Here is a 13,625-nt window from a genome sequence, read left to right as displayed (position 1 = left end):
CGTCTGGTGATGTCTATGGGTTCCAGACAAAGGATTTGCAACCAAGTATTGAAAGTAGGGATGTCCGATATTATCGGCCGATATTGGCATTCAAATGTGATATTGGAAATTATCAGTAGCCTATCGGTTTTCAAAAAAATAATAATAAAAAAAAATCTTTATTTTTTTAAACATTTATTTAACATTTATTTACCCAGGCAAGCAAGTAAGAACAAATTCTGATTTTATTTATTGTCAAAAGTATGCATAATGTGTTAATTCCACGACAAGAGATATGTAATGTTAATTACCTGAAATTATTCCATTTTTGGGGGGGGAAACCCTGCATATACCGGTATCGGTTGATATCGGTATCGGAAATTAAGAGTTGGACAATATCGGTATATCGGTATCGGTAAAAAAGCCAATATCGAACATCCCTAATTGAAAGTGACAATTTGATTTAAGATTGTTAGTTTGTCCAATTACTTTTGGTCCCTTAAAAGTCGGGGGCACATGTAGAAATTGTTGAAATTCCTACACTGTTCACCTGATTTGGATGTAAATACACTCAAATTCAAGCTGAAAGTCTGCACTCAAAGCACATCTTGAATGTTTCAAGTCCATTGCGGCGGTTTCAGAGCCAAATTTGTGACAATTGTGTCAATGTCCAAATATGAACGGACCGACTGCACGCGTGGACAGAGCCTGAAACAGCAGTGCAAGGTTACAAGCCGGCTGCCTCATTAACCCCGTCTTTCTCATGTCTCACAGTTTTGGACAAATGGCGATGTCAACCTAATTGCGGGCTCAATCTAAGCTAGCGCCAAGCCAGAGACATCATATAAAACTACAGATTGCAAGGAATCCATTGATACCAATCATGTCATATTAACTTACTGGGAAATGGGGTTAAATATCAGTGATGAACAATTGAGAAATGAACGTGATATACAATGATGATAAAAACTAAAGAAAATGCGGGTATATCTGGCACGCCTAGTTACACATTTTAATTGCACCATCGTAAAAAATTGTTTGTACAATGCAACGACATGGACGCAGTCTGGATAACTGTACTTAATGTGTCACACATGGTTGCTATGTGTGTGTGTGTGTGTGTGTGTGTGTGTGTGTGTGTGTGTGTGTGTGTGTGTGTGTGTGTGTGTGTGTGTGTGTGTGTGTGTGTGCGCTGTTCTCACCCAGCATGGTGGCCTGTTTCAGGAACTTGAAGCTGGTCTCGAAGGTCATCTGCTGCAGAGGGGAGGCGTTGGACTGGATGCCGTAGCGGTTCAGTGGTTTATAAACACCCTCGAAACACATATAGTCTGCTACCAGAGACAGGTGTCTGGGGTCCACCTCGATACCTACACAGGAGCAGGGTGTAAACCAGGGGGGAGAGAGAGAGAGAGCGGGTGGGTGGGTGGGGGTTTAGAGAGAGAGAGAGAGAGAGAGAGAGAGAGAGAGGGTGGGTGGGGGTTTAGAGAGAGAGAGCAGGTGGGGGGGTGGGTTGGGCGACAGAGAGAGGTGTTAATCCGATTTTTTGTGTGTATAGATGAAGATATGTGTGTGTGTGTGTGTATGTGTAGAGATGTAGAGATGTGTGTTTGTGTGTAGAGATGTGTTTGTGTGTAGAGATGTAGAGATGTGGTGTGTGTGTGTGTGTGTGTGTGTGTGTGTGTGTGTGTGTGTGTGTGTGTAGAGATGTGTTTGTGTGTAGAGATGTGGTGTGTGTGTGTGTGTGTAGAGATGTGTTTGTGTGTCTAGAGATGTGTGTTTGTGTGTGTAGAGATGTGTTTGTGTGTAGAGATGTGGTGTGTGTGTGTAGAGATGTGTTTGTGTGTAGAGATGTGGTGTGTGTGTGTGTGTGTGTAGAGATGTGTGTTTGTGTGTGTAGAGATGTGTTTGTGTGTGTAGCGATGTAGAGACGTGTGTGTGTGTGTGTGTGTGTAGAGATGTGTTTGTGTGTAGAGATGTGGTGTGTGTGTGTGTGTGTGTAGAGATGTGTGTTTGTGTGTGTAGAGATGTGTTTGTGTGTGTAGAGATGTGTTTGTGTGTGTAGAGATGTAGAGACGTGTGTGTGTGTGTGTGTGTGTGTGTGTGTGTGTGTGTGTGTGTGTGTGTGTACCATAGACAGCAAAGACATCTTTGATCTCCTTCTCAATGACCCTCAGAGCGACCTCGATGCCGTAGGTCTTGGCCATAGCGTGGACCTCATTGGAGTACAGGCGGTTAATGTCCAGCACCTAAAAACAGAATACCACCTATTATTGTAGTAAATATTATGATTGCATACAGAGCTCGGCAGTGCGAGCATTTCACTTACATTTGCCCCTACCGAACCAGAAAGATAATTTAGGAGCACAGTGTGCGAGTAATGGTTTTGCGTAGTGAGCATGTCAACAATTGTCATTTCATTTTAGACGTGTGTGTGTGTGTGTGTGTGTGTGTGTGTGTGTGTGTGTGTGTGTGTAGAGTTTAAACTGAAGTTATCAGAGGTCCTTACCACCAGCTGCTCATGTAGTAATAAGTAACATACCTTGGTTTTTTTATTGTTCCAAATGTGCACAATGCAGTGATTGCTTTTTGTTTTGTTGTTCTCTGTGTTTTATATGTTTTTGTGTTGTGTTTACCATTGTGTAAACGTTTCTGCTTCCTTGACCAGGTCAGCGTTGTAAATTAGATTTTGTCTCAATGCTTTTTATCTGGTTAAATAAAGGTTAAATAAAATAGAAGTGTGGGTGTGTGCATGAGTGTGAACTCACGTCAGCGTGCTTGAACAGCTCGTGCATGTTGATTCCCTCCGTGTTCAAAACGGTCTCCTTCTCTCCCGTCTTGGCGGTGGTCTCGTTCAGCAGACAGCGTGTGATGCCCTTCGTCTCCATGACGACGGCGTTCTGGGCCAGCGTTGACATCACAGAGCTGAGGTCAAAGTGCACCTTGTTGTCCGCCAGGACCAGGCATACCTTGATGATGACGGAGACACGGTTCACACTTACTTCCCATCCAATTCAAAAAGCTTTCCAGGACTTTTCCATAACTTCCATAACCACATTTTCAAGACTGAGGGTAGAGTCTTTTCTCAGCGCAATCCATGCCACGCTCCACCAAACTAATACCAAGTCGATGGGGCCACAAAAAAGCACTTAAAAGAACACGCCAATATTATGGAAAACTAAATACCGGTAATCTTCCCACGATCATGAAAACTAGATAATCTTCCCACGATCATGAAAATAAGATAATCAAGATGATTATTGTGCTGGATGCCGTGTTGCAATTTTTTCTTTCTTGTGTTGTAAATGCAGCGCCCCCTTCCTTCACAGCCCCACCCCCCACCCTTGTGTTGAGAGGGAGAAGGGAGCCACGCCACGTTTCTCCAGTTATAATTTTTTTGGTCTACTTTTTCTCCCATTTTCTATTTTTCTCCCATCCCAATTTTCGTATCGTCCAATTCTACCCTCCCCTGTCTCGAACGCTGTTAGACCATGCCTCCCACAAGCCGGCTGCAATGTGGACGAAGCCTTACATCACATCACTTGTCCCCTCCGGTACTCGAGGAAGCAGCCGTCGCATCTTTTCATCTGCACAGCGCGATCTCTCAGCGGCGAGGGTCTGCGTGGGAGGGACACGCCGCCCCCGTCGCTTCCTGATTCTGCTGCGCAGGCGCACCAACCGACCTGTAGAAGTCGCTGTCCACAACGTCCGATCCCCACCCATCAGCTTCCCACCCCCTACTACTGCCAATTGTATTAGTATGAACGACCAGCCAAGCTGATAGCAATGTGGAGAGCTGGGCTCGAACCCAGTGTCTCCCGCATTGGTGGCGAGGGCCTTGCCCACTACACCACCTAGCCGCCCTTTCTTCAGTTATTTTGAAACGTCTTTGGTAACTTATAGAAGCTGCCAGAAAGGCAGCCTTTTGGTCCTGAAGAAAGGTACAACTAACCCAGTTGTCATCCTATGATGTTCTCAAATCAGTAATCGTGTTTAATAACGGTGATTTCAATATCAATCAAAAGAATGGTGATGATAGCAGGAGCCATGGAGAGCGTACCTCACACCAGAGCTTGTGCTGCACGTCGTAGGAGTATTTCTCTATGGCAGGGTGGGAGTCGAGAACAGCGTGGACTCTCATCACTTCCATATCTCCGTCACTCGTCGTCGTCTTCTTCTTCTTCTTCCTCTTCTTCTTCTCCCCCGCTCCTCCTTTTGCAGGGTCCGGCTCCGCGCCGCCCTCCTCTGCTCTCTCCCCCGCCCCTTCCTCCTCCTCCCCCTCCTCCTCTCCCTGCTGCTCCTCTCTCTCATCCTCCTCCTCGCTCTCATAGTCAACCTGCAGGGTAGGAGAGAGGGAAAGAGATAGGGGGGGCAGTATCAAAATATACTTTTATAACATTCTTATGTTTGAATGTTTTCTTATACACTATATTACTATAGTTCACATGCTGCTTGATTCATGAACGCGCTATTGAGGTAAGCCCACAGTTAGCTCTACCTTACAGTGTGTGTGTGTGTGTGTGTGTGTGTGTGTGTGTGTAGGTGTGTGTGTGTGTGTGTGTGTGTGTGTGTGTGTGTAGGTGTGTGTGCGTGTGTGTATGCGTGTGTGTGTGTGTGTGTGAGCGTGTGTGTGTGTGTGAGTGTGTGTGTGAGCGTGTGTGTGTGTATGCGTGTGTGTGTATGTGTGTGTGTGTGCGTGTGTGTATGCGTGTGTGTGTGTGTGTGTGAGCGTGTGTGTGTGTGTGAGTGTGTGTGTGTGCGTGTGTGTGTGTGTGTGTGTGTGTGAGCGTGTGTGTGTGTGAGCGTGTGTGTGTGTATGCGTGTGTGTGTATGTGTGTGTGTGTGTGTGTGTGTGTGTGTGTGTGTGAGCATGTGTGTGTGTGTGTACATACATACCTCCTCCTCCTGTTTACCTCTCCGTTTAGCATCGGAGGCGTCAGCGTCCCCCTCGTTCCCCTGGTCGTCTACGATCTCCCTCTCCTTCTCCTCCTCTCCGTCCCCCTCTCCTCCTGCCGCCTGACGGACAGACGGACGGACCAATAAGGACACAGACTTGCTCTATGTACCAGCCAGCGCAACAGGGACCAGTGAGTGAGTGGGTGAGTGGGTGAGTGAGTGGGTGAGTGGGTGAAAATGACAGACGGACACAGAGGGCGGAATCCACAAAGAATGGATTACGCGAAGCTAATCGCACCCGCGGATTGTGCTCCGTGTTGTTTACGAGCTATCCACTAAAAGCACATTGCGCGGATGATACCAGCGTTGACACGCCCATAATTTTTCCTGATTTGCTCGCGGGGATTCCTGACAGCAGCGCTGTTGGCAGATATCAGTCCGGACTTCATTGTTTTCCGCGGGACCATTATGCATATATTCTTACATTTACTGGCACGTTGCACCGAATACCACGGTACTCTGTTGCGTGTGACGTTTTCCCAGAGAAGACAGCTTTGTGAGCGACCCTACTACGCTCACACACAAACGGAGGAGGAAGCGGACAGATCGGACCGGCATTGATTCTGCTCACAATATGCCAAAGCGAAAATGTACATTACAGATTAACTGCAGAGAAAAACATTAAACATTAAAGCTGTGCGAGGCGCGAGTTTGATGGCAAAGTTGACTGAATTGATTGAAGTATGCAACTATACAGAGAGATAAAGAAAATAATTAAAAACTATTTTGATGCCTCAAAATTATGTTTTGGTTTGATTTATGATATAAGATGCTTTACGTGTGTAATAAATTAGTTTTGTACACCAATTGCAAGTTATGCATTATCTTTGTGAGGTTACTGTTTTATAATTTACATTACATTGAAAAGTTTGGGGCGGCTGATTGGCGCAGTGGGCAAGGCGCTCACCACTAACGCAGGAGACACTGGGTTCGAGCCCAGCTCTCGGCGTTGCTACCGGCTGGCCGGTCGTTCATACTAACACAATTGGGCAGTGTTAGAGGGTGGGAAAGCCGGTGGGTGGGGATTGGACGTTGTGGACAGCGACTCCTACAGGTCGGTTTGGTGACACCGGTGCGGCGGAAGCAGGAAGTAGCGGGGGCAGCGTGAGCCTCCCACGCGTTACTCCTCGCCACTGAGAGTTCGAGCTGCTGCGGTGAAAAGATGCGACAGGCTGCCTCCTCGTGTACCGGAGGGGACACGTGATGCAAGGCTTCTGTCCTCACTACAGCCGACCTGTGGGAGGCATAGTCTAGCAACGTTCAAGACAGGGGAGGGAAGAATTGGATAATACGAAATTGGGATGGGAGAAAAATTGAAAATGGGGAGAAAAAGTGGACAAAAAAAAAACATTACATTGAAAAGATACAAAGATATATTCTTGAAAGCTGGATTTTCTAATACAGAAGAGGTATTATTTAGATTGAACATTAATTCATATTTTCTTTGTATTTATTTTGTCCAGTAAGACTTGAAAATAGCTTTATTAAATTGTAAAGCCATGGCCTATATTCGATTTCATAATTATATTATATTATATTGTGCTTAATAAAGAATGAAATAAAGAATAAATTGACATTCCCTAATAGATGGTGTGTACGTAAATGGAAATGTATGTGTCTGATAAAGAGATAGGGATATACGTGGATGAAAAGGTATGGGTCTGATATGGTATTATTAGAATTAGAGTATTTATTGTTGTTTTAATTGTCTGTATACCATGTGAATGTTGCGAGTGTATAGAGTCTGTAACTGTATTTTACGTGTCATGGACCCCAGGAAGAACCAGCACTGCTGTGGCTAATGGGGATCCAGATAAACTTACATTTAAACTTAAACCACAATTATCTGGCACACTTGTTGGGGACTGTAAAGCATTGCCCCACCAGTGCGATTGAGGCATCTAACGCGCATCTTTAATAAGCCAAATGTGCGCTCGATCACACCGCGCGTTCTGATGTGAGCCCGGTTGTATGCTGCATTGCTGCCTCTCCCACGTTCGTTGGGTTACGCACAGGAGTCATCAGCCAGCCCATGTAGTTGGTGTCCGCCGTCCCCTATGAGATACAAAAGCGCATAATTCTTCCTATATTTGCAATGAATATTACAGCACAGACGTTTTCTGAAGAATACTTTTAACCAGGTATTGCCATCCATGGCTTGCATCGTTCGGTATAGACTGCTGTTCCGAAAGATGTAGCTGTCGTGCACTGACCCAGGGAACTTGGCAAACACATTAGTAATTCCTGGCGTTACACACCACCTGGATATTGATATAATAGGTATGTTTTCTATTTCGAAAAACGTGCTCAGGGTGGTCCAATTGCAATGCGAGTGCAGGCAATCGCGCCCACGACATTGGGGAGGCCGACAGTGTTGAAAAAAAGACAGCTTCGTCACTTATAATTGTACTCTATTCTATTGTACTACCGTATATTCTATTGTGCTATATTTAATTTTGTTTATATCCCATTTAATTGTCGCTTACCGTAATTCCTCTAATAGTGACCGGTATTCAATTACAAACCGGGTCTCTATTAATGGCCGGGTGCGCTCTTGAGCTAAGCAATTATAAGCCGACCTCCTAATACAAGCCGGGTTACTAATATACTGAGCTGCATACTGAGCTGCTAAGGTAAAGTTACTTGATTTCACTCTGAAAATGTTGAAATGACCAGTGACCACCTGTAATTGCACTGTTGACTATTTCATACAGTACTTGGTTTCAATAAATGAACCCAGTACATTTTACTGGGTTCAAACTGACACAAAATGTTGATTTATTCATTATGATCTGTTTGAAAATTAGAAATATAGGCCTCTCTCTTATACATGCCTCCTCCTAATAAAAGCCTGGTACCCGCTACAGTTTAAGCAAATACAAGCCCGGGTCACTATTAGAGGAATTACGGTATATAGAAAAGAAAGAAATAACAAACAGACGCAACTTTCAAACTGAAGTGGGAAACCAACTCTGAATAAATAAATAGTTTATTCTGGAGCATAACGCCACAACATTGGCTGCTCAATATCATCCTTGATTTCATCCAGAGTGATATTCTCCTTCGAAATATTATTTCGCGGTCACGCTGTTACTGCTGCCATGATCACCTGTGAAGAGGCTCATTTACATAGAAAGGGGACATGCCAATTGCACCGGACGCAATGCTGAAGGAACGCATGGGCCACCTTCATTTCACCCGCTGCACGTCCTTTGAGAGCGATATGCGTCAGAAAAAGCTGTGCAAACCCTTTGTGGATTCCGCCCAGAGTGTGTGAGGGGGAGTGAGCCCCTCTCAAACCATGTGCTCTTTTCCTCATCCTCCAGTCACAACCGTTGCTTCCCGTGGACAGAGTTCACATTTAGGTAGAAAAGAGAAGGTTTACGACGATTGTGGCTGCCATTCAGAATGTTTCAACAGGGAGGGTTATTGTGACAGCTGAACTACAGAAGTGAGGTCACCCACCCCTCAAGTATAATATTATGAACTACAGGATGTGAGGTCACTCACCCCTCCAGTATAATATTTAGTGCTGTCAGGCGATTAAAGAAATGTATCTAATTAATTACAGGATTTGTAATTAATTAATCTAATTAATCGCATTTTAATCGCATAACCATTTTATGCCTGATATTCTATATTCTATAATCATATTTCAAATTGCATGTGTTCGGATGGCAGAATTCAGTACTGTATCTACAAAACCTTCTGTTTAATCATCTTCCATCTATTAATTTGCTTAGATTTTTCAGGTCTGGTCAATTTGAGCATGGTGTTATTCACAGTCAAAGATAAAACTAATTTAATTGCTATTCTCATTTGGTTCATTACAATGTACTCAAGCCTAGTAACAGACACAGTATTTCTGACACTGGGAATACATTCCCTGAGATCCATAGATGTCCCTAGAATCAGATACCAAGAACATGCAAATGAACAAAAAAAGAAAAGGTCTGTAAATGTGTTTTTTTTTTAATTGTTTTTTTTTTATCTTTTTCCCCCTCCATTTATTTTCCTCCGATTTTCTCCCATCCCAATGTTAGTCATATGCCAATTCCCAATCCCTTCCTGGTCGCTGCGCACTTACCCCCCACAGTCAGATCATCTGGGAGAGTGGAGGCTACCACGTGCTTCCTCCGACACACGTCCAGCCAATCAACCGCTTCTTTTCACCTGGCAGCGCGGATCCTCCCTGAGAGGGCGTAGCGTGTGGAAGGATCACACTATCCCACTCAGGTCCTATCCGCGCTTAGCAGGCGCCCCGACCGAACTGTAGGAGTCGCTGTTTACAACGACCCGGACCCACCCCGCCAGCTTCTCCCACCCTCTAATACTGCCAATTGTATTAGTGTGAACGGCCAGCCAAGCTGGTGACAACCCCGGAGCTGTGAGCTGGATTCGAACAGGCGAATCCAGCTCACAGCTTCGGGGGGTTGGTGACGAACGCAATCTCCGCTACGCCACCTAACCGCTGTAAATGTGTATTCTACGTTCTTATGAGAATCTTATCTTATGAGATAATAATTTTTTTTATTAAATTTCTTTTTTTTTGTAAAAAAAAATTTGAGTTAATTTTCATAACGTGATAATTTGCTGTGTAATTAATTAATCTAATTAACGCGATAAACTGACAGCACTAATAATATTATGAACTACAGGATGTGAGGTCACCCACCCCTCAAGTATAATATGATCTACACAGGATGTGAGGTCACCCACCCCTCAAGTATAATATTATGAACTACAGGATGTGAGGTCACCCACCCCTCAAGTATAATATTATGAACTACAGGATATGAGGTCACCCACCCCTCAAGTATAATATGATCTACACAGGATGTGAGGTCACCCACCCCTCAAGTATAATATTATGAACTACAGGATGTGAGGTCACCCACCCCTCAAGTATAATATTATGAACTACAGGATGTGAGGTCACCCACCCCTCAAGTATAATATTATGAACTACAGGATGTGAGGTCACCCACCCCTCAAGTATAATATTATGAACTACAGGATGTGAGGTCACCCACCCCTCAAGTATAATATTATGAACTACAGGATGTGAGGTCACCCACCCCTCAAGTATAATATTATGAACTACAGGATGTGAGGTCACCCACCCCTCAAGTATAATATTATGAACTACAGGATATGAGGTCACTCACCCCTCTACCCAATCCTTCTCCAGCATCGTCCCTGTCTCCGAGTGTGGCCTTCCTGGTATCCACAGAAATGGAGGCCAGCTTGGCGCTGCGCTTCCTAATGGCGTCTAGCAGAAGATGGAAGAATCTGACAGGCGAGAGGAGAGGAGGGGAGGGGAGGGGAGGAGAGACATATAATAAACTACACATACATACAATATGAAATATCATCTCTAATCTACACAAGATAAGGTACACAGACATACAGTACAAATGATCAGATTTGATGTCAGAAAAGAAGACATTTTAACGAAACGACAGAAACACATTACAGAAATGGGGTTGGCAGCAGATTAACAAACTGTTCAGAATGATTGCCCTAGTATGATGTCACAATAAGTTTAAGTAATTGTTTAATGTTTTACCCAGGGACAGTGCACATTAATCAACATCTTCAGTTTCCACATCCATGTAAAAGTGCCAGAATTAGCTAGTTTGCATATGTAGTCCCTGCCTACCAATGAGGACACAAGCAATGAATTAGCTTTGATTAATCAATTAGCTGTGCTTTTTGGAGCAGAAACACTGCCTCCCTAACCTGCCTGGTTTGTTTTTTACTTTTGGGTGTAACATAACAACCATTGTGTATGCCTACATGAAGGACAAATGGGTATTCTAAATATCCTGTGAAAGGCCTCTATTGAGTAACTGGGGAGTGTGCGCACGCACACGCACGCTAGGGCTGGGCGATAAAACGATAGCGATAATTATCGCGCTATATTTTAATAATCTATATCGATTGATAATAAAAGAAAATATCAATACATTCTTTTTTTTTAACCTGCAACAGGGCAGTTTTAAAACCACAGACAGTGGACATACTTGTCTTTCTTGCCTGCAACTTAAAGTAATGGCTTTGCTTGTCCAAATACAATACTGACCAAATTGAGATTTATTTTTCTCATTTATTTTGTTTGCTTTCTAATGTAAAATGCAGTTTGAAACAGTCTGTACACAGTAGGCTATGTGTGCTAGCAGAGCTAGCCTCCAGTCGCGAGTCACGGTGCACATGTGCGCTGGTTTGTCCACCAAAAAAGCGCCAAAAGATAGAAAAGAAACTAGCAGAGCCAGAACTATTCAACTCCCCTGGAGCCACAGCCAGCAGAGAAGCTTGTTTACTTTCGCTTTCAAACAAGCTGCAGCCTGAGAACTGGAGTGTGAGGGTCTGTAACACTAAAGATGGCGGCAACGACAAAGAATTGCTGCAAAATAAACGTACATCTGTTGTTTCAAAATATATATACCGGTACTTACTTTTAATTATCGATATCGAGTGATATGATAACATTATCATATCGTGATATCATTTTTGGCCATATCGCCCATCCCTAACGCACGTGCACGCGAACACACACACACACACGCGCACAGAGCATAACAGAACAGAACAGAACAGAGCACAACAGAACGGAGCAGAGCGTGCGCGCACACACACACACACCTGGTCTCCATGTAATGCAGGATCTGTTGTGGGTCCAGCAGTGTCTCCTCACGGTAACGCTCATGAGGCAGGAAGTGGAAGGTGATTTTGAAAGTCCGGGACCTCTGGCAAACTCCAGCCTCCACCCGTGGTCCCTCCACCACCTCCACCTTCTGAAGAACCTAGATAGCACACAGATACACACAGACACAGACACACACACACACACACACATATATATCAGAATAACATCTAGTGAGTTGTAAATATACCTCCTAGAATAACATTGGTTCTAGACAACACAGAACAGAACAGAGTAGAATAGAACAAAGCAGAACAGATTAGTTCAGAGCAGAATAATACAGAACAGAGCTAAGCAGAAAGGAACAGAAGAGAAGAGAGGAGAGGAGAGGAGAGGAGAAGAGAGGAGAGGAGAGGAGAGGAGAGGAGAGGAGAGGAGAGGAGAGGATTGATTGAAAATTGTATTAACAGATTGCAGAATGGGTACAATAGTATACAGTACGGCTCAATACACACAATTGTTAAGGGGATGCAGACCAGAGAAAGACGTTTGTCTTGTTTACATCAGGGTACCCCATTTTCAATTCATCATGACATTTATGGCATAGAAGATATACAAATATACAGTACTGTTTAAGAGACAAGAGATCCTAAAAGAAAATATATACATTTGAGGGGGAAGAAACTGTACATTAGGAGGGGGTTGGGTCGGTGGGTGGGTTGGTTGGTCCATTTATGGGGTCCAGTTACGAATTTCAGCCTCCCGTAGGTGCTCTTTGAGAGTGGTTTTGAAGGTGGGTAGGGATTCACATTCCTTTACGGCTGTGGGTAGGGCGTTCCACATTGTTGTGGCATAATTGCTAAACGTGTTTAGTCCCTTGTTTGAGCCGAATCTGGGTTGAACATGATTTGTGGAACTCCTTCTGGTGTTGTGGTCGTGGAATTCACTGACCTTTGGGAAGTATTTTGACATGTACATGGGTATCTTAGTGGTGTAGTGTATCTTGTAGACCAGGCCCATTGCAAGTTGCTGTACTCTGTCGTCTACTCTAAGCCATCCTATGTTGTCAAAGTGGGCAGGGGTGAGGTGGGTTCTAGGAGTAAGGTCAAGCAGTAGTCTGACCAGTTTGTTTTGAGATGTTTGTAGTCTTGTTTTTAGTGCCTTTGAGGTGCTTTGGTACCATGAGGTGCAAGCATTGTCGTAGTACCCTTGAATGAGTGCTCCTGTTAGAGTCTTCAGGGTATTCTTGCTTACCAGAGAGGAGATCCGGTACAAGAATCTTGTTCGTTGGTTTACTTTTTTGATTACATTGGTTGCCATTTTGTCACAGGAAATATTTGCATCTAGGATGGAACCCAGGAGAGGAGAGCAGAGCAGAGCAGAGAGGAGAGTAGAGGAAAGAGCAGACTCCCTACCTCGTTCAGACAGACCCTGGTGAGTCTCTTGCGGAGGGTCTTGACTCTTTTTAAGGCCTTCCTGTTGCCCAGAACCGGGACGCTCATCATAGGAGTCTTAATACTGGAGCTGGCTGTCAGCAGAATCTCACGCAGTCTGAAGAATAAACACATTGTATGAATAGATCACAGAGATGCCTACACCCAGGTGAACGGATAAAGCCTGCATCCCCTGTCTGGGTAACGCAAACCTCGCCAATATGTTCTATTACTTCCCCAACAGTTGTGATTAGAGGATCAATAATAGAGACAAGGTCTTGAGATAAATAATAGAATATTCATTATTCGGTAACCATAAATATAGAATATCCACTATTCTGTAACCATAAATATAGAATATTCACTATTCTGTAACCATAAATATAGAATATTCAATATTCTGTAACCATAAATATAGAATATTCATTATTCTGTAACCATAAATACATAATATTCATTATTTTGTAACCATAAATACATACTATTCATTATTCTGAAACCATAAATACATAATATTCATTATTCTGTAACCATAAATATAGAATATTAATTATTCTGTAACCATAAATATAGAATATCCATTATTCTGTAACCATAAATATAGAATATTAATT

General features: G+C 43.6%; 1 protein-coding gene across 1 annotated transcript in view; it reads right to left on the bottom strand.

The window, feature by feature from the left end:
- The window catches only part of polr1a (RNA polymerase I subunit A), a 91,925-nt gene that overhangs the window by 13,641 nt on the left and 64,659 nt on the right, over positions 1 to 13,625 (bottom strand). Inside the window, exons 29-36 of the mRNA XM_084331745.1 lie at positions 12,994 to 13,129; positions 11,578 to 11,738; positions 10,101 to 10,224; positions 4,873 to 4,992; positions 4,037 to 4,312; positions 2,745 to 2,945; positions 2,108 to 2,225; positions 1,182 to 1,346 (exon numbers count right to left, since the gene is read on the bottom strand). Of these exons, the coding sequence (XP_084187871.1) occupies positions 1,182 to 1,346; positions 2,108 to 2,225; positions 2,745 to 2,945; positions 4,037 to 4,312; positions 4,873 to 4,992; positions 10,101 to 10,224; positions 11,578 to 11,738; positions 12,994 to 13,129 (1,301 nt within the window). The remainder of the gene's footprint in view (positions 1 to 1,181; positions 1,347 to 2,107; positions 2,226 to 2,744; positions 2,946 to 4,036; positions 4,313 to 4,872; positions 4,993 to 10,100; positions 10,225 to 11,577; positions 11,739 to 12,993; positions 13,130 to 13,625) is intronic.

Source organism: Notolepis coatsorum (assembly GCF_963971535.1).
Source record: "Notolepis coatsorum genome assembly, chromosome: 16".
Taxonomy (NCBI): domain Eukaryota; kingdom Metazoa; phylum Chordata; class Actinopteri; order Aulopiformes; family Paralepididae; genus Notolepis; species Notolepis coatsorum.
The sequence above is the reverse complement of the archived record's forward strand: the minus strand, read 5'-3'. Positions and strand labels throughout refer to the sequence as shown.